This window comes from Ostrinia furnacalis, unplaced genomic scaffold (assembly GCF_004193835.3).
Source record: "Ostrinia furnacalis isolate ACB-3 unplaced genomic scaffold, ASM419383v2 OfSCF6505, whole genome shotgun sequence".
NCBI lineage: Eukaryota > Metazoa > Arthropoda > Insecta > Lepidoptera > Crambidae > Ostrinia > Ostrinia furnacalis.
In genome coordinates this window covers 69839-89854 of record NW_021136744.1, presented here as the reverse complement: position 1 = coordinate 89854, position 20016 = coordinate 69839, and the positions used below count along the sequence as shown (strand labels likewise).

General features: G+C 37.4%; 4 protein-coding genes and 1 long non-coding RNA gene across 5 annotated transcripts; 2 read left to right on the top strand and 3 right to left on the bottom strand.

Annotated features, from left to right (window-relative positions):
- Nucleotides 1-288: 288 nt before the first annotated feature.
- Nucleotides 289-965, bottom strand: LOC114362434 (uncharacterized). The gene is made up of 2 exons (XR_003656674.1): nt 626-965; nt 289-517 (listed from the first exon to the last, which is right to left on the bottom strand). It is a non-coding gene; the product is annotated as an uncharacterized LOC114362434 (long non-coding RNA).
- A 55-nt stretch (nt 966-1020) lies between these two features.
- Nucleotides 1021-2247, bottom strand: LOC114362432 (probable RNA-binding protein 18). Its single transcript, XM_028317846.1, has 4 exons — nt 2097-2247; nt 1906-1991; nt 1528-1738; nt 1021-1356 (listed from the first exon to the last, which is right to left on the bottom strand). Exons 1-4 carry the CDS (start codon nt 2109-2111, stop codon nt 1084-1086), a joined length of 585 nt encoding a protein of 194 aa, XP_028173647.1. The 5' UTR covers nt 2112-2247; the 3' UTR covers nt 1021-1083.
- A 411-nt stretch (nt 2248-2658) lies between these two features.
- Nucleotides 2659-3726, top strand: Polr2M (RNA polymerase II subunit M). Its single transcript, XM_028317855.1, has one exon. It carries the CDS (start codon nt 2773-2775, stop codon nt 3721-3723), a length of 951 nt encoding a protein of 316 aa, XP_028173656.1. The 5' UTR covers nt 2659-2772; the 3' UTR covers nt 3724-3726.
- A 380-nt stretch (nt 3727-4106) lies between these two features.
- LOC114362436 (SEC14-like protein 2) lies at nt 4107-19452 on the top strand. Its single transcript, XM_028317849.1, has 10 exons — nt 4107-4332; nt 12428-12497; nt 15518-15561; nt 15644-15764; nt 16204-16355; nt 16694-16832; nt 17046-17245; nt 17693-17838; nt 18219-18367; nt 18963-19452. Exons 1-10 carry the CDS (start codon nt 4270-4272, stop codon nt 19127-19129), a joined length of 1251 nt encoding a protein of 416 aa, XP_028173650.1. The 5' UTR covers nt 4107-4269; the 3' UTR covers nt 19130-19452.
- Nucleotides 7884-11756, bottom strand: gudu (Armadillo repeat-containing protein gudu). The gene is made up of 6 exons (XM_028317848.1): nt 11158-11756; nt 10774-11080; nt 10207-10552; nt 9623-10006; nt 9319-9533; nt 7884-8044 (listed from the first exon to the last, which is right to left on the bottom strand). Exons 1-6 carry the CDS (start codon nt 11754-11756, stop codon nt 7913-7915), a joined length of 1983 nt encoding a protein of 660 aa, XP_028173649.1. The 3' UTR covers nt 7884-7912.
- Nucleotides 19453-20016: the final 564 nt, after the last annotated feature.

Here is a 20016-nt window from a genome sequence, read left to right as displayed (position 1 = left end):
GCTGTACACGAGCACGTACACAAGATGTTGTTCTCTTTTATGAAATTTGTTAGTACTAAGGTTGAATTATTAAATAATCACTGTTAAATGTGATTAATTTATCACTTTCACCGCGACTGTCGGGAATTATTCATAATAACCGGTTATTATTAATAATTTTCAATTTATCACATTAACCGTAACATATACACTGTTGCAAAACTGGTAGCATTTTATTTGACAAATCATGGTCATACATTAATGAACACTTAGATGGTATTTAGGGAGACGTTAAGACCACAAAGTTTCTTATAAACTAAGAATATATTAATACTGAATAAAAAACTAATAGGTATATTATACATACTAAAAGTATTAAACCGATTTTGCATTAAGTATTGGATAGCTTTACTAACATGAATAGATTAAATTCAGAATTAAAACCAGTATTGAGTATTTTTCTTGATAGGTAGCACAGATAGATACATGTTCTGCAATATTTTCTGATAAAATTAATTTGGAGTAGATAGGAATTTACCTGGATGCAAGCGGCGCAGGACCGGTCTTTGTGGAAATCCTTGGGGGAGGCCTTTGTCCAGCAGTGGACGTCTTTCGGCTGAAACGAACGAACGAACGAGGAATTTACTGATATTCAATTATTCTATCACTAATGTAGCATCAAGCAAGCAATAGAAATATGATTAAACAACTTGCAATATTCATACTGCTAGTATGAAACAATGCGCTATAACTTTTACTAATAATAATTATTATCATAATACAGTGGTAATATCAAAGATCTTTCAGGGATGCAAAAATTCACAAAATTCTCACCTCAATTTTAACTAGTAAATTTTTCAGGGTAGACAAGTGTACTTATAACTAACATTTTAGAAAAGTTTGCTATAAAAGCTATAAGTTGTTTACATATTGCAATATTTTGTCAATAAACCTAACAAAATAAAATACCACAATTTAACAAACATTTGCCTNATTTGCTTACTCAATAAGCAGAAATATGAAACACAGTAATTGTTTTCATGTGCCCTTAAATATTTCCTTTACCTGATTTACAAAGGCGATGTAATAATCTAAAAAAAAAGATTATCTTTTTTTATGATAGGGGTGTCTTCTTCTAAACGAGCTGATGGTTTTATTGGGGGGCTGGTGCTGTTTTGACTGATACTGAGCAATGATTGGGGTCTCATTGGCTGCCAGCTTGTTGACTACAAAGTCATCGCCTGGTTTCATGTTCTCCATCATCTTCAGCTTGGCCTCAATAGACTGGATGGCTGTCTTTTTGCTTAGTTTTAACTCCGGCTTAGCACCAGCTAAAGCCGCTATACCCAACTCTGGTTTTGGTTTGTCCTGGTCATCCTGAAATAAAAAAATGATGTAATGTTTTTGATGACTAAAACAGTTATTATATGATTTAGAAAGAAGAAATTGATTGCCACAACTAACACTATTGAATCTTCTAATTATTAACATTGCAATCTTGATAGGGTTTGTTAGGACAGTTGAAACAAACAATACAAACAAACTTACCGAAGTATTCTTTGCGAATTTGACACAGATTCTTTTGCAGCCTAATAGCTGTCCGTTCAATGAGTTCATGGCTTGAATTGCATCTTGCCTAAGCTTGTACGTAACAAAGGCGAATCCCCGGGGCTGACCCGTGTTGGGTCCACTCCGATGAAACAGCATGTCAAACTTTTCGATGTTCCCATACACACGGACCATTTTCAGTAATTGATACCGGTAATGAAAATAAATGGAGTTAATTAGACAAGGCAGTTGTAACACAATAACATATCTACATGAACACATGTGAAAAAGCAGGTAATAAATCAATAAAAAAAACTAGAGCTTGAACTTTTAAGGTAATGGGGTCGTTTAGGACAAATTTTGTAAAAATAGTCATACTCATTAACTCTGGTGTCCAGGTTGCCAATCCAAAGCCTCTTTTCGCACACCTCACTCTGCTGCATAGGTTCCAAATGCAAAGGGACCTAAAATAGAGAGAACCAAGTGGTAATTAAATGATTTTCCGAGGATATTGTATACAATCCCGGAGTCAATAAAAATAGATTTTATTTAAATAAAATAACACAAACCGTGGCGTCCTCCATTGTTAAAGTATTTCTCCTTTTACACAGTGCGATTTTTTCACGTATTTTTCATCCAGAACAGAATGTTCATACCGAAAACGCTCTCGCTCGCAAATAAAAATACCACTCACAAACACAGATTAGAGAGTATGCTCACAAAAACAAAGCTGTCATTTTGAATTTTTTACTTTTTTTTAAGGGAGAGTTCTTTTGTTTGTGTTTGACCTTCATCAATCATCGTTGAATTCAACTACAACGCCAACGCCAGCGCCACTTTAACATAGACTTAAACCAAGTAAAAAACTAACATTGCGAAATATCAATTTTAAACGAAATGGAACATGCTCCTGTTATACTTTTTTTAGCCCTTTAATAAAAATGGCAATGATAATTTTACTTATTTGATTCCCATCTCTCTGTTATATTTCATTAGGTTTTACCTTATTTATAACAACGCTTTATTTGATGGGGTGAATAATATAATTAGGATGTCTTCGGTTATGTACTAATTTAAAAAAAAGATGTCAATGACTTATGTCAAGTTTGACATTGACATGTGGTGGTGGTGACGAAATTGCACGAAATTGTGTTTTTGTTTGTTATCTTACAAATTACAATTCTTGAGTTTTAATTATACTCAAATTGAAATTATTTATGTTATTTCTTTAGTCATAGAAGTGAAATGGCTGTTATTCCAACTATGAAAAAAATTAACACAAAAATCCCTGGAATTTTACCGCCTCCGCCAAAAACTGAAATCGACGGTAAAATCTCTGATCTTTCGTCAAAAACAATTCCAGAATTAATAGAACTCCAGTCTCGACAAGCTAAACTATTGTGCAATAAGTCTTTTGTTTCCAAACTGCCAGACAAAGGCGCTAAAATACAGGCTTTCCATGACAAAATTGCTAGTACACTAAAGGAAAAACAAGAGGAAGAACAAACATGTCGTTTATTTAGTGATATGAAGCTGGACAATCGTACTGTTCAAGAGTTTGAATGGAAGGGCAAATTAGACGCAAATAGGAACACTTATCTAGATTCAGATGATGACAGTGAACCTGAAGATGTTTTGCAAATACTCAGCCAAAGCACAGCCCATGAAAAGAAGGTGAAAGTGATAGAGCCAATGGAGCCAAGTATAACAACTGAGGATCTTGTTAAAATAGGAGAAATCCCACATGTGAGGTATATTGTTGAAAAGACAGAGCACAAGCCTGAATCAAAAAAGGCAACAGGAAACTTCAAGCCGTTCAAAACCACTGTATCAGATGTGCACAACCCAGAAAAGGAGATTCTTAGGAAAAAGCACAAACACTGGGAGGTGACTGCAGCCACGCCTCCACCTTCCATCCATGGTCCGGCAAAGTTGCTGGCTTTGGAAGAGTCTTTAAAACTGCAAAAGGAGTATAATGTACACTTGAAGGAAGTTGAGGCCCAACATGCTGCTGAGAAGTTATTGGCCCGGACTGGAATCAAAATGCCCGTTCTGCCGAAAGATACAACAACCTTTGGATCATACAGAGACGCAAACAGCGATGATTCGGAAGAGTCTGATGAGGAGGGCAGTGATAAAGAGGTGCATGATGAGGAACCTGAAAGAGGCGGAGTTGTTTTTACAGTCATGAAGTAATTTTATGAATACCAAATCTACTTGATGGTTTAGCCATTTGTCAAAGATAAATCAAGTTACAGAAGCAGGATTATATTTTTTAATTTGATTTGATTGTACTCTTTAGGCAATATCGTTATGAAGTACCTACCTTATTGTTAACTTATCTATAGATTTTACAATGTGATCAGGAATAAAGGATATTTTTGCAGGCATTTATTATTTTCACTTTACCTTCTTTGCAATAGGACTTATTTACTTACTTACACAATATTATACCCACCTATCTTCTATACTTTTGTTTCTTGGACAGGATAAATTGAACTAAAGCAAATTACCTACTATGCTTACTAATATTAGTTGCAACTTGCAAGGCAAGATAATGAAAAGACTGCATTTGAGCATAAATGTAGGGGCGCTCGCGCACACGCTAGTCTGTTTTTGTTTATCATGCAACTTTTCCGACACGACACGAACGTATAATCATTCGCGCGCTGACCGCCAAGCGTGCCACTTGCGTGTTTCGCTTCCTTTAGCTGAGTGTTAAATAATCTATTGTTCTGTGAAATGGCTCCGGTTTCCAATACGGTTGTGGGGATCGACGATGACCAGCGATTCGCCCTGATGAAGGTAAGTGTGGTGATACGTTCTCGTTGTTATTCTTTATTTAAGCTAACATATCCGACAAATCTCGTTTGGCGATAAGCAAAGGCCGTCAAAATATTATTTATGTTGAGACCTTGCACTTGTTAGGCACTTGCCTTTATTAAACTATACTATACCTACTTTAAAATTGTACATACCTACATGCTTTGATTAGGTAATTTATAATCAAATAAGTAGGTATTACAAAGATAGGTAGGTACCTACTTACTTGACCACAGATATAGATATATCTATATCTGTGTACTTGACCGTGTTAATGCACCGAGGGAAGATAAATTCGTACGTAACCGAAAATTTAAGAATTACTTAATTAAACAATATATTTTGAAAAGTAACTATGTAGGTAGTTAACTGAAAAATTATTACACACCAACATGACAGTCGTCACGTTAAAACCAATAACCATTTCCGCCTCGTCCAATGGTTGACTGGAAGAAAATCAATCAATGCGTTACTTTTCGTTATGAGTACCTACTTACTTAATCTGGGCAAACTGAAGCCTGTTTGTGTAGGTAATGTAAAAAAGGCGCCCTAATTTAATCTTAAACAGACAAAATCAATGGGTAACCTACCTAAAGGTGTGCGTGCCCTCAAATCTATTGCTGCACCTGAATTCCGTACACCCACCCTATAACTTCTTGTCATACAAATTAGAAACAACTACATTATCTATAGTCCACAGCAAACCGGTGAAAGTACCATCCATGCATGGTGACCGTCAACCACACCAGAGGGCAATAAACTCGTATGCCAGACATATTTAAATTCGTTTTTTTACCAATAATAGCCAAAATAAAACTAGCTTTTCCAGTTTCCATAGTGGGACGCACATCTGCTATTTAGAGATATTTTCTGACAAAATAATAAATATTTTACTCAGGCAAATTAATTTCCCGAACTTCTTATTCGTTTTCTTATTGCCTCAACTGTTTTTAATGTACTATCTGGCGACTTGTGCATAGTTTAATCACAAAATAGAAATTAATTTAGTAGGCGTCAATAGCCAAACGGTGTCGTCGTGTCGGACCACCGAGGAACGCGGGTTCGATCCCCGCCCCGAGAACCCATCTCGTAACGTACCTACATAGTAACTAGTATTATATTATCTGTGATAGTACTATTACCCTATCATTAGGCAGTATGGCATATAATTTTTTCCTACCCAAACAAAAAAAAACTTGGATTTGTTCAGTATCTTGCGGTATTGACGTAATATCGGAGTGAGCGAAGTGACCGTAATCGCGTTTTAATGGAACCTGCATAACGGAGCTGGGAAAACTGATAGAGTTGCAATAATTGCGTTGTTGTGTTGAAACATGTTTCATACATGTTTTTTTTTATGCATGCATCACTATTAAAAGCGATTCTGTCGCCTCTAAGGAAAAGTTACAGAAATCTCAATCTAAATGATTCGTTGGACATCATTGAGTAAAGTACGAGTACATAGCACTGGGTACCTACATAATTGTTTAATGACATGTTGATCACGGCACATTTTGACTGCAATATGTTGCTTCTCAATATATTAATGTTACGCACGTAACAAAGTGGAAACACCAAAAAAATGTGGGACTCGCCCTTTCGCTTTGTAATTTCGTAGTCACCACAAAACCTTTACCGCCAATAAAAACTATTGACCATAAAAAGAAGATAAAACCCAATGGCCCTACAGATTTTGATGATTGTATGATTACAAAAACTGCCCGTTGAATGGCCGATTCGAATTGTAACGAGGTTACTATGAAATATTGAATGAACGTCCAAGAGTTAATAGTTACTCAAGTTTTGAATTTTGATCAGAAGTTACATTACACTTTTTAGCAATATTCATAAAAAAACATAATAATAATAACAGATATTGGACCATCAGAGACTAAACTGTAGGTAGAGCAACAGAGCAACTAAACGGTACCTACCTTCCGCTATTCTGTGTTTTAGTACCCCGAGCACGAATAAATATCCGCAATCCGATTTCAGTTATCATGAGCGCGGGATATTATAATCATAATTATTATGATTTTGAGAATTAGCTAGATTACTTCCTACTTTGGTATACAATAATGTTAGTTGTTATACCTACCAAATAGATTAGATACCGACATGTGGATTAATCTGTTTACAAATTAAGAGTGAATGCCTCTCAACTAGATGAATGACCTCCTAAACATATTGCAACTCTACGTTAAGCATTTTAAATTGAAGCAGATGTCAACATCATGCTAATTAAGTTTGAAAGAGTTGATCGAAATTGTGTAACTTTGGAAATAAATATTGATTCAGGTTCCCCGCAAGGAACCATCTTGAGACCCCTTTGTGGTCGTGATTGCTGTATCAACTCAACTGTGTGTTATGCTGAATTATTCTAAGCACATCAACAAACAAAGCTACATTTAGGTGTCAACGACTCTCCTAACAGTCATTAATGTATCGATGAAGGACGAGCAAATAATCTATTAGTGTGTTTGTGTCAACATTGCGAAATGCATCGCACATACAAGGTCAGGGGAATGCTACTGGTTTGATACGCAATGTGTAATGTTTTCGACACTAGCAAGAACAAGTGTTTCTCAAATACTCAGTGAATGTCCGGACAACCTCCAGCCGGATGATAAAAGGGAAGGGAAATAAAAGAAAGGGAAAGGCAGAGTCCGGAGAGAATTTAAAACTTTTAGTTTCGGACACCCAACTGACTTATTTCTAGAGCATAATTATATTAAGTAATCTACACTCACAAATTAATTAAGATGCCAGTCAGAGTCGCAAAGTCTCTACATCACATAACCAAGGTTTTTTTTTTCAAGATGAGACATGGCCAGACTCGGAAAAACAAAAGTTTCTGGTAATTCATAACTCAAACAAAACAAAGAGCTATTTCGTAAGCTTTTCGGTAAATAAGTACTTTATAAGGAAAAGGAATCTGTTAACTGACGATGACCCCACGCCATTAAGTCCGAAGAACAAACAACCGGTTTCAAGCAAATAAGTTGCAGTTTTGGCTAATATTTGCGAATATGATTGTGCATTTAGCAAAGATGATGACGTATGCGTGTGAAAAAGCAGGCGACATCTTCGTTAGCTAATCTTAGGTAAATTCCCTGTCACCTGTCTAGCCACGTCTTGCGGTGAATAGAATTATGTAAAACATCCTTGTTTCTAGTGAAATTCTAATAGTACCTAAGTAGGATTAAAAAGAAAGAAATTCATGTCCTAATATGCTTTGAAATAGCTGAAAGAAGTAGGTACACCTACCTAATCAGAAAATTAGCATTTTAAAAAGTTTTGAGCTTACTTGAAGTTCATATTATTAGCAGCCTTACATTTTATAAAACGACATGTTTATTACAATGTCGACTGGATCACCTTGACCGTGTGAGCACTCTGTAAAAACTGGTTGAAAAAACCCGATTCTTTTATTACCTGCCTTACCTACTTGATTATTTATTTTTAATTAGAAGGTGGGAATAAAAACCTTCCAAACTGGATGGGTCGAAAGCAAAGCCAATATGTCACGATAGCCAACTACTTTAATATAAATAAATTCACATTATTGCTTCAGTTTAATTTTCTCCGTGGCGAGCGCCAACTTGCGGATATTGCAGAGGCAGCCTGCTGACGCCTCCTGTAGGATCGGATCTTTGGACCCAATGGTTTCCAGCAGGAACTGCACTACACCAGCCTGGAATAATAATAAACATCACATTTTCATTACTAGCTTCGTCCTGTAGCTCTACCAGGGCCGTCTTTAACCTACTAGAGGCCCTGGGCATTTAAGAATCAAGGATGTCCTTTCCTCAAAAAATGGGAAATTAGAGAAATTTTCACCCCACTCGATCGCGGGGCCTTGGTAACCTGCCCAGAATACCCACTGGGAAAGAGGGGCCTGAGCTCTACCCTTGTGAAGTACCAAAAGTGACTGACAGTCTTTATAACCTCGTGGATTTTGATGAATGAAGTTAGTTTTTAGCGATAGGTGAACGAGCTCCGAGGTCACAGAAACATAAATATTTTGCGCAGACGTTTAAAAAACGTTATTTTGAGGATATCCGCAATTGTTCAAAACATATTAATAATAGGACTAATAAAATTATGTAACTTATCTCAGCTTCTCTTCACAAATGTTTGTTTGTACACAGACAAAATTTAAACTAAGTTACTGCGTGGATATCTGTTATTGGCTTTCCATAGTGTTAAGTGTCTAATGTTACATTGAAATCTGTAAGCTGTTGATGTCCCTAATAAATAAATAAATAAATATTACCGTTACATTAACTGGATACCTAACTTTCGTATTCAACCACATATTTTTACGAATTTAGTCAGGTAAGTAATTATGTATTGTTCTTACTTACTTCGTGTCAAAGATCAGGTCATGCCATTTACGCTAAGTAAGATTTTAGGTTTTCTTTGTCTGCTTACATTTACAGATACCTAGTTACATTAGATAAACGACGCTAAATACTTATCCGAATTTCTTAATCTTCGAATGACGTAAAGTAAGTTCTATTTTAAGACCTATTGCGCTGGTGCAACTTGAATGTTCAAATAGATACAAGAACTGCTTTGGAAAGTAATCTCACACGTTATTGTCGCCACCTGACTCAAATCCGTGTGGTAACACGGAACACCTACAATGATTGCATGACGTGCTATGCAGCATACGCAAACAATTAAGAAAGGCAGTGCTATTTGTGTAAACTAGGTATAAGTATGACAGCATTCATCTTACACATATTGCACACTTGGCTAGCTGCTAACCACACGCAACTTTAATACAACTAAATCGTTTTCAAGCTTTAACAAGACCTCACATTCAGATTCCTATAACTTTTTGATTAGGATCTACATAATTAATCGAAACATGCCATCAAAACTATATTTTTGGACCCATAACACTAGCACAAACATTATCATGCAGAATGGTTGAAAAGTGATTAAGAAGATGCTACTAACAGCATGCATGGTGACACAGTTGATGGAGTAGAAGGACAGGTGGTAGAGAGCCAGTGCCGTCGCCCTGTGCACGTTGGGGTCCCGTGACGTCATGTAGTTGACCAGCGGCGTGATGGCGCCTCGCTTGCCAAACTCCTGCCTGTTCTGTGCCCAGTCGCAGCAGTACGCTATTGCCACGCCCAGATTCGCTCTCAGGTGATCATCTGTTGTGCTCACTGCAATGAAACATTGTAATAATACTCGCAAATGGAATAAAGTTATGACAATTGAACANATTGAACGTAAAACCGGTAATTTGTCTTACCGAGTTTCGAAAGTTTACCCACAACACCGTGATCGGATATGACCGCCAAATTCTCGTGGTCTCTTGCAATGGTTGCGATTGCAGCGCAAACTGCCGACAAAACGTTATGGTCGTCGGAGTCCAGTAGGTCCACGGTCAACTCCAAGGCGCCTACGAAGGATCTGACCATCTCCCCGGAATCTGCGGCATTTTGCACACAAGGGCTCAAAGCCAAAGCGGCGTTTGTCTGAACTTTCTTCGAGTCGTTCTTCAGCAAAGACCAAACAAGCCTCACACCGTCCAATTCGTCTATTTCGTTCATGCAAAACTGTTCTTTAGCGCATTCCATTAACACCAGAGGCACGTTCTCCAGCAATGGCTTGTAAGTGTTGTTTAGATGATGAACTGAAATAAATAAAGATTATAAGACTTTAATTTCGCGATTAAAATTACTAACTAACTAAGTACCTATTTATGCAACTCGATTAATGTTTTTCCTGTGAAGTGCACCCCATAATTTATATGGGTCATTTCATTATTCATGATTGTTTCTTATTGTGTAGCGTTTGCACACAAGAGAATGTTTAATTAAAATAATGACTTACTTAGCATTGGAATGCCACCAGCAGATCTAATTTTATCACGATTCGGTGGATATTTAGCACACTCTGCGAGTGCCCCGGCGACGTTGGTCAATACGCCATCGTTTTCGTCATCCAACAATCTGACCAGTATAGGGACTGCTCCAAGGCTGTCCAGCCTTTTTACACTAGCATCGCTGTTGGCACATTTCCATAGAGCTCCAGTAACCGCCGCCAACAAAGGTTTATTAGGTCTATTGGTGCTATCTTGCGCGGCCTCTACCAACAGCTCCAAACCTCCAGCTTCACGAATCATATCCCTCGTAATAGAATCGCTTGCGCATTTGTAAATCGCCAAACTACAGTAAGTCTGTAACGCATAACGTAACCATATAGGAAGTTTAAAACGTGAATACGTTGTTTACGCACCGCGAAATTGTTAAGCTACCCAAATTATTCATAAGTATTCAGATCGCGTGACAGCAAATCGGGAAAGGTAGGTACGTGCAACTCAACCATGATGAGCGGTGCCATAAAAGAGTCGGCGTTAATACCACAGCGTTACCCAACAAAACAATTGCTACATGTTACCTTCAGATCTTTGTCATCGTTGGCCAAGTGCGTTATCAAGTCGGTGACCATTTTCTCCGTTTGTATAGCCAGTTGGAATGACGTTTCATTCGCGCACATTTGAAGAAGTCCAACTGCCGGAACAGCCACGTCTAGATGAATAGTTTTGAGCATTTTGGCTATAAGAGGTATCATGCCGTACTTCCGCATTGCCTCGCGGTTCCTTTGTGAGGATGACATTGACCATAATGCTTTAGCTCCAGCACGAGCTATATCTAGAAACTGTAACTCATCTTGATTTAGCTCCTCACGCGGAGACACTAAGTACCTAAAAGATAAAACTATCGTGTACCTACATACATTTTGTTATGAAATCCTATCCATATCAAAATTCAAGTTATTCACCGTTCCTTTATGTCCAATAAATCGATCAGTTTGGGAATCCCTCCAAATTTTCTGCAAAACTTCCTACTTTTACGGATTCGCCCTAAATTAGCAATTGTTTCTGCCGCCAGGATTTGCACGTCCCGTGCTGGATCAGACAACAATCCCACCAACAAAGGGATCGCTCCCAAATCTGTTACTTTCTTCCTTATTTCAATATTCGGGGTTATATCTTTCAGAACAGCCAGTCCACCTAAGATACAACACAGATCTCTCGTTTCCAGCAAATTCACTAAAAGCTCTAGACCGCCTATCTCTTGAATAGCTCTTTGATTGACCTCTATCGTCAGGTCGTGGTCTTTCAAGCAGGACAGAGCTACCATCGTCGCGGTTTGGTTTCCTGCTTTCATGTACTTTACCAGTTTTTGTATATGCCAGTACTCTGGTGGTATCTCCGAGGACTTGATGAGGTCGGCCCAGTTGTCCTCTGACTCGGACGTGGATGATGCTGAAGATGCCGATGTATCAGAGCCTTCTGTGACCATCACTATCCTGGGCAGACCCACAGTATCCTGCCCCCCATCTGCACTAAACGTAGAAATGTTATCTGCGTCCGTCATTGTAATCTTTGGATGTAAATTTAAACAAACACAAAATTATGATTCAATTCAGTTTCTTTTTATGGCTGCAATCGTGATTGTTATTGTAAAAAACTCTCCTCAAAACGTTTGCGGGAAATTGTAGCTTCGTTATGTCAATATTTTGCTGTCGCTTGGCAACTGTCAGGATGATTTTGCGCCAAGTTTGTAAACAAAAAGGTTTTTCTTGAAGTTATTAGGTAATTTTCATGTAATTTTCCACCGACTATGTTACCTAAACATTTTGTTGTTTGTAGGTATTTCTCATACATCTGATTTGATTTGTTCGCTGTATGCTGGAGTAATTATGTATGTAAGGTCAAGGGAGAAGCGTAACCATACAGCGTCAGCCCACATTTTATTGCAAAATAGCTGTTATTTCAACTGCATAAGATGCCAAAGTGTAACACACACTTCATCACACTTGAAGTGCAATCGTCTGTGTCTTTACTATAGTAATTAGGCACCACAATACCACAATACGCTCATGTTGTTATTGATTAACTTTAAAAGGATACGAAGCAATGGTATAATGTTGTTATCTTTGAAACCACCTCGGTGGATGGTTGAGGATCGTTTAGTAGAGCTACTGATCATTTAGGTACCTACATTTACCTATTGCGTTTTCTTTATGATTATTTACTTTGTTACAGTTCAGAAAGAGCGTCAAAGACATCATGAAGCCAGAGCACAATGACCACTTTCTGCTACGGTGGCTTAGAGGTCAGTTCTTCTACACCTACCTAAGTTTACTATCTTCCAAGAGAACAATCATCTTCAACATTCTTACAAAACTACGACAATCAATTTACTAATGTTTTACACAGTTTAATGGTGAGAAATGTTAGCGACCTTCACTTATAGGTATTTTTCTAACTTTTGTTAAAGTCATCATGCCTCTGATGAAATAACACTTGATAGAGTAAACTCCACTGACCATTATTCGTGGAGTTCACAGATATGGATAGAACAATCATTTTCGGTCGATCATGCCGATCGAGTAAGGTACTTACCTAAATGTAGAGTGAATGAAATGTAGAATGTAGATGAGTCGATCTCGCAACGTTATCGTATTCTAATTAATATTTCGATAAAGTTCTTAAGGAGATTATTAACTGCTCTCCATGATAACATTGTTTTGTAATCAAATATTAAGATTAGGTTAATGCGTTGTGTAAATTGTGCAAATTACCTACTACCACTAAGCTAATTTAAGATTCTACACGACATGTAGAGTATTATTATGTAAGTTTCATTTATATGTAATTAATAATACCTAAGGTACAAAAAATCCATCACTGTAAACACAGCAAGGTAACAAAAACACATAAGAAGCAAATAATATTCAGAATAATCTTGAAAGTAATTGTCTTGTCTCATAACTATTCACATTTGTCACACCTACAATAACGGGTTTTAAAATATTTTTAATTTTAAAGTTAAGAAATCAGTTGAAATCGGTCGTAAAACCTGTCTCCCAAACGATGATAATTGACTCTACGATTCGTCGTAGACAGTAATGGCCTCGCGGTGTCCATGAAGAATGCGAATAAACTCATATGACCATATGACTCACATTTACGATGTTTTGAATGTTGGCTTACAAACTTTTGGTTCGCGGTTTTACGCAGCGTCAGCAAAAAACGAAGTAGGTAACTTAGAACGTACTATTTACTAAACATCTATGTACCTACTTACATAGGTAATCTTAATTAGGTACCTCCTAAAAACAGGAAGAAAAATTCAATTAACCCATTAGAGGTCAAACACAAAGTACAAATATATTTTCAAAATTTTCTTTATTTTCATATTGAAATCAGAGCAAAAAAACACAAGATACAAGAAAATGCTGAAAAAAAGTTATTTTCATGAAATTACAGGGGTGTACTCAATTGGGTACAATGACCTCCTAAGTACCTATGCTAATTTTCAAACTGCGCCTTTTCTACCAAAAATGTTTTAAGGGACTTCTTATACTGCCAACACACTGTTGAATGACAGAGAACATACCCCAGCTCTTTTTGAGTTTTTATGGGATATTTTCCAACACAATTTTGAAGGAAAACCATCAACTATGTGTACAGCCGGGTGAATTCACTTTGTTTACTTAGAATATCTCTTCATCTAGTGACCAGTAAAGTACTTGAATACACTGTCTCTCGAGGTAGCTTGTGGTACTCAGATAGTACCAAAACCCGTAAATAGGGCTTTATAGGAATCCCAAGTGTATTGTGTTGATTGGATACTGCTATGAATATAGCCAATAGAAATATCATAATGATATTGAGAAGCATCGTAGTTATCTATTGGATATAAAAATATGTTCAGTATTTTTTGTTTTTTCAAAATATACTGTGCAAGTTTGAGGCCTTCATAAAATATAGCAAACTTATCACCACAGACTTCACGATTGAAGAATTACGACTTTTGATTGGGTGCGGATTCAGAGGGGATTTGTGGGAAACATATCGACTTTTTTTCACGCCAGCGGTTCATTATCGCTGTCTTCCTATAAACTGCCTTTACTTCCACTATCCCCTCTGTTCATAAATACCCTTTAGTACGTCTTATGGTATGAAACACGCCGCCATATCGTCTTATTCAGTCAACGCATTTGTATCAGGTGGTACAATTATTAGCTAAAATACATTCATCGTCAATAACTATGCTGTAAATGGCTCCAATAATTTCTTCAAGTCCCTTTTAGCTCTTTTGAGCTGTAAAATGTTACAAAAAAGCAAAAAATAAATACAGTTTTCAACCGACTTCAAAAAAGGAGGAGGTTCTCAATTCGACCCGTATGTTTTTTTTTTCTATGTTTGTTACGCGATAACTCCGCCAATTATGAACCGATTTGAACAAATCTTTTTTCGGCGTATAGGTAATACCTCAAGGGTGGTCCCATTTAAATTTAATAATAGAAAAAACAAGCTTCAAGGGTGGAAAATTGGGGATGAACTTTTTTATACGCAATATCTCCGCCGATTATAAATCAATTTGAACGATTATTTTTTTGTTGAATAGGTATTATCAAAAGGGTGGTTTCATGCGAATTTGAAGAAAATATTTCACCCCCAAGGGTGGAAAATTGGGGATGAACTTTTTTATACGCAATATTTTTAATTTTTAGTTTTTTTTGTGTTCACGCATTTGAAGTCGGTTCTATTTTTAAAAAAAGTTAATTATTTTACTTACGCATGTTGTCATTGTACCTAACCGAGTACAGTAACTTTTACATGACCCTTGTTTTATTTGAGATGTAAATATTATATTATATTGTGCTTTATAACTTACTCTGATATGTATTCTAAAGTAATTAAATAAAAAAATCAACTTTTGAGCAGTAATTGTTATAAAAAAAATAAAAATTAAACACCTACCTCCACTACGTTTCAGTAACACAACTTCAACTGATACTTTTTATCAAAAAAAGTCCCACTACCCGCGTCATTTTTGTCAATATACTTTAATAGTGTCATAATGACGTAAAATATCAAGTCAACCCATGTTAATTTTGTGAGATTTGCAATTAACACGTAAAAATATAGCTGTACCCATTTGAGTACAGTGACCTCTAATGGGTTAAGAAGCCGAAACAATAAAATTAACAGTTCTATCTTCATTCTCTGATAGAATTAGTAACTTATTAACTTCACTGAGTATTCCCGAAAGTTACTTATAAGCTGAAACATTTTCAATGAAGTTACTGAAAAAACAGTTTAATACGTTTCTATGAATTTCAGCTCGTCAATGGGATCCAGAAGCAGCGGAAAAGATGCTTCGAGATGTGAGTAAAAAAATAATTGCATTTCTATCTAACTAGTTATTCAAAATGGCAGTTTATTAGCCTCAATTTTATTTGTTTTCAGTCAATGAAATGGCGCGAGAAATGGGAGGTGGATACTACTCTACACTCTTGGCAGCCACCAGAGGTCTTGGAAAAACACTTCCCGAGTGGAAGCACCGGCTTCGATAAAGAGGGATCTCCTGGTATGCCATTAATCTTCTTCAAATCTTTTCTTAAGAAAATGCTTCTTAAAAATACTCGTATTCATGTGATCATAAATCGCTAGATAGCAAAAATCGTAGTAACATCAAAATCATGTTCAGCTGGGGTAGGATGCGCGTCGTGATATACATACCTACCTACTTTATCGACGTCAAAATGTATGGACAAAATCGATAAAATGGCGTGATAACCGCTTATCGCGGCGCACATCCTATGCCAGATGTTTCATCCATTAACTTTGTTTGAAAATAACACCTTATTCTGTAGAATTCGGGTTCATAAAACCTGTCATTATAAGTACCTACCTACTTGCATTATCCAAAAAGTGCTCAGAGAAGAATCACATCATTATTAAACACAACACAATAAAAAAGATAAATAAAAATAAAATTATTTAAACTTACATGATGATGCTTCCAGTGATAATCGTGCCATTCGTGGGCCTGGACGTGTGGGGGCTTCTGCACTCGATCACGCGGACTGACGTCATCCGCATGGTGCTCAAACACCTGGAGAACTACCTGGCCAGCGCCAGGAAGCAGGCGCTTGCTCATGGACCTGCAGCTTTGAAGGTATTGGAGATAAATCGTCCATTATAGAACACTAAAGTGGCTTTTCCTAACGGCGTTTCACTCGTACCAGCATCCCGTTTCAAGAAATGAATGTAAAAAACAACTTACAGGAAAATAGATTACATGAACCTAGTCATTGATTTGAGCTCAACACTGATTGTGTAAACATAACAATTGACTATCAATTAATTAACTGTTTACCACTTCATTGTTTCCGCTCTTACTTCATCACGATAGTAACCACCCACATCCACATACATTCTAGATTGTGGTATAGACTTTCTCGTAACGGCTTTACTTTGTAGCAAAACTTACAAGAATCTACTTTAATGTTTCAGGTCACGGTACTCTTCGACCTGGAAGGATTCAACATGCGACAATATGCGTGGAAACCAGCTGCTGAAATGGTGTTTACGTTACTGCAAATATACGAAGCGAACTACCCTGAAATACTCAAAACTTGCTTCATAGTTAACGGTAGGTAAATGATTAAAAATTCAGAAGAAAAAGAAGCGACAACAACATATTGATAGACCCAAGAACAATGATGGTCTTTCGAGGCAGATTACTTTATAAGTTTTTGTCCCACGTTATGGAATCATATCCTGCTTTATGTTCTCGGCGTTCAATTAGAATAGGTAGGTACATAATTTTTGATCGAATTAAAATGTATAATTAACATTCTTTCAGCACCAAAAGTATTCGCCCTCGCTTTTTCTGTGATCAAAAAGTTCATGCACGAGTACACGATATCGAAGATCAAGATATACGGCACAGACACGAAGAAGTGGCAAGCGCAGGTGCTCAGCATAGTGGATAAGGACCAGTTGCCGGTGCACTACGGGGGCACCATGGTGGACGAGAATGGGGACCCAAGGTGTAGCCTCATCGTAAGTGCTGATTGTCTTGATGCTTTCACGGGAATTTAATTGAGCTCACCTATATTCGAATGGGATGATTATAGTGCCATCTATCGCGTTCAATGAAAACCTCGTAAAAATATACAGGGGACGGTTTTTAGTCTCTCCTGAAAAATAATGTTTTCGGTACTCCCGAGGTTTTCACTCGTCAACGACGATACAGACAGGGTAGGGATATACGAGTAAGTTATTAACCGATAAGTAAGTAGGATTAAAGAAGACGTAGGTAAAGTTTGAATTGATATTTTCTATACGATCGGGAAAAGATCAGTGAGAGATGATGGCGTGTTGGCAAACATTGTTATCTAGCAGGTGGAACTTAATTTATTTCTCTCAAATCGGTTAAGTGTTAAGAAGTTCTGAAGGAACATAAAAAAATTGCCTAAAAGTCTCATAATTTTATCTAACTTCTTTCAGGTCAGGCCAGGTGGAAAGGTATCCAAAAGCTACTACTCGAAGAATTCCAGCGGAGACTCAAAGAAAGAGTACCATCGAGTCACAATCAAGACGGGAGACAAGCACACGGTCGACTTGCTCTGTGCTGATCCGGAGAGTGTTTTGAAGTTAGTATTTAGATACATTTGCGAAATTATGAATAACACAACAGTTAGCCTCCGAAGAGAAAGCTAACAATTCTATTAANTCTGTCTGTCTGTCTGTCTGTTACGCTTTCCCGCTTAAACCTCGCAACCGATTTTGATGAAATTTGGCATAGAGATAGTTTGAGTCCCGGGAAAGAACATAGGATAGTTTTTATCCCGGTTTTTGAAACAGGGACGCGCGCGATAAAGTTTTTCTGTGACAGACAAAAATCCACGCGGGCGAAGCCGCGGGCGGAAAGCTAGTAAGCCATAATTCCTTTCGATAGCTCGTAAACAAAATCTGCGACCAGTCATTCTTAGCATAACTTCTTCCTTCAAGTGAAATACTAAATTTTTCACAGATGGGAGTTCGGGATAGAAAGCCACGACATAAAGTTCGTAATCAAGCGGCGGGACGAGGACGGCAACGTGGAGACAGTGCACGGGCCGCGGAAGGTGCACGAGGGGCCCATAGACGTCGGCGTGCTGCCCGTCACGGGGCCCTCCACTTGTGAGTGCAGTATATTCCATACAAATACTGAGTTTGTTCCGGCGTTTCTTCTCAGCACTTGCCATATGTTTGTCTCGAAGCGCTGGTAGGGCCCAAAAGATAAGGAGACATGTAAAGTGCCCCATAAGGGCTACCTTTTTCTTTTTTTATTATTTTCTATTGACGTTCATAAGTGCCACTTGTGGTCTAAACTGAATAAATATTTTTTGATTTTGATTTTTTTTGATTTTATGACATGATCATGGGACCCAGGGAAAAAATACGACCTACATCCCGGAGTTTTAGCGAAGGTTACCTTTTCACACTTGTACCGATTAGAATTTAGGTGAAACTACAGAGGTAAAGAGACCCTGGGAATCCCTTCATGGTAAAACATTGGTTAGTCTTATTTTTCACCCAGGTGAAAGTGGAATGATCCAGTTTTTTAGGGTTCCGTAGTCTGACAAGGAACCCTTATTATCCCAGTCTTCGAAGAGGGAGAAGACGCGCAGTCTTTNCGAAAGGGATAGGCTGAACTTCATACTCGCATGCTACTTTGCTGATGGCAGCAACGCCAGAAAAACAATTACTAATTACACTTTTTCGTCTTTTTCAGACTCGGTGATATTCGACAACAAAAACGCATTCCTCCGAAGTAAAAAAGTATTTTACCACGTTCTCATCTCTGTGCCCGCCAAGGATCTCAATATTAGTGATATGCCAGAAGACGACAATCCAGAAGACAAACAACAATCAGAGACCTCAAGCAGTACCGCCTTATAAACTTTAGATTCCAATGATATTTTTATTAGACAAATCTTTCTTGATTTTTAGGGTTCCGTAGTTTAAGGTATCAACAAGTTATTAGACAACTTTTATTAATTTTTAAAGGTAGCAACAAAAGTTCTTCTAAAATAGCTGTTGACGTTTGAAATGCGCTCGCGCCTATACAACTTTCAAATCTAATCAATCAGCATTCAATGAACACTATGTGGTTACAGAATGCATTTATTCGATTAATTAACTATGACCATGTTAATTTTATTTTTGATATGAATTTATTCACTTTTGATATTAGTGTTGAATTTCTGTGATAACTGTAAGTCAATTTCAAAAACAAATTATATGAATGTTGTTAGTGTTCACATTTTATAATGACTGATTTTACAAATCTAATACACTCGCGAGCAAAACTATGGAATCACTTACATGAAGTTGTTTCCACGTGAACTTGTGTACTAACTAATTTGTTAGTAACAAAAAAAGTGGCACCATTTTAAAGATTAAACTTTTATCTTTAAATTGATACCAAATTCATTTAAATCACATCAGTATTTAAAAAGATATCCCGGCTGATGTGAAGAAGTAACGAAAAAGACATGTATGAACTGTTTGATACGTCGCGAGTTGCGGCCTATTTACCCCCTATAAAAGCACGCGTTTTCGGATTTTTGCTTTCACACGTTGATTCATACACATCTCCGCTTCTTTTGACACTTTACCTGGGATTCTACACCTTCAGAAGCAGCACAAATCGTTGCACTATTGCAAGAAGGGCTCAGCCAGCGGGCTGTCGCACGTCAGCGCCACATAAGCCAGTCCTGGGTTTCGAAAGTTTCAAGACGCTTTCGGGAGACTAGTGGCTTTATCCCGAGACCAAGTTCTGAACA

What these genes read in the sequence shown, in the direction of transcription:
- LOC114362432 (XM_028317846.1), bottom strand. An exon ending in CTGGACACCAGAGTTAATGA is followed by an intron (nt 1,739 to 1,905) that starts GTATGACTATTT and finishes TTTTCATTACCG; the next exon opens with GTATCAATTACTGAAAATGG. An exon ending in AATTCGCAAAGAATACTTCG is followed by an intron (nt 1,357 to 1,527) that starts GTAAGTTTGTTT and finishes TTTTTATTTCAG; the next exon opens with GATGACCAGGACAAACCAAA.
- Polr2M (XM_028317855.1), top strand. Translation starts at nt 2,773, where the DNA reads ATGGCTGTTATTCCAACTATGAAAAAAATTAACACAAAAATCCCTGGA.
- LOC114362436 (XM_028317849.1), top strand. Translation starts at nt 4,270, where the DNA reads ATGGCTCCGGTTTCCAATACGGTTGTGGGGATCGACGATGACCAGCGA. An exon ending in ACCCAAGGTGTAGCCTCATC is followed by an intron (nt 17,246 to 17,692) that starts GTAAGTGCTGAT and finishes AACTTCTTTCAG; the next exon opens with GTCAGGCCAGGTGGAAAGGT. An exon ending in GATCCGGAGAGTGTTTTGAA is followed by an intron (nt 17,839 to 18,218) that starts GTTAGTATTTAG and finishes AATTTTTCACAG; the next exon opens with ATGGGAGTTCGGGATAGAAA.
- gudu (XM_028317848.1), bottom strand. Translation starts at nt 11,756, where the DNA reads ATGACGGACGCAGATAACATTTCTACGTTTAGTGCAGATGGGGGGCAG. An exon ending in ACGATGACAAAGATCTGAAG is followed by an intron (nt 10,553 to 10,773) that starts GTAACATGTAGC and finishes TATGCGTTACAG; the next exon opens with ACTTACTGTAGTTTGGCGAT. An exon ending in ACTGTGTCACCATGCATGCT is followed by an intron (nt 8,045 to 9,318) that starts GTTAGTAGCATC and finishes TTATTATTCCAG; the next exon opens with GCTGGTGTAGTGCAGTTCCT.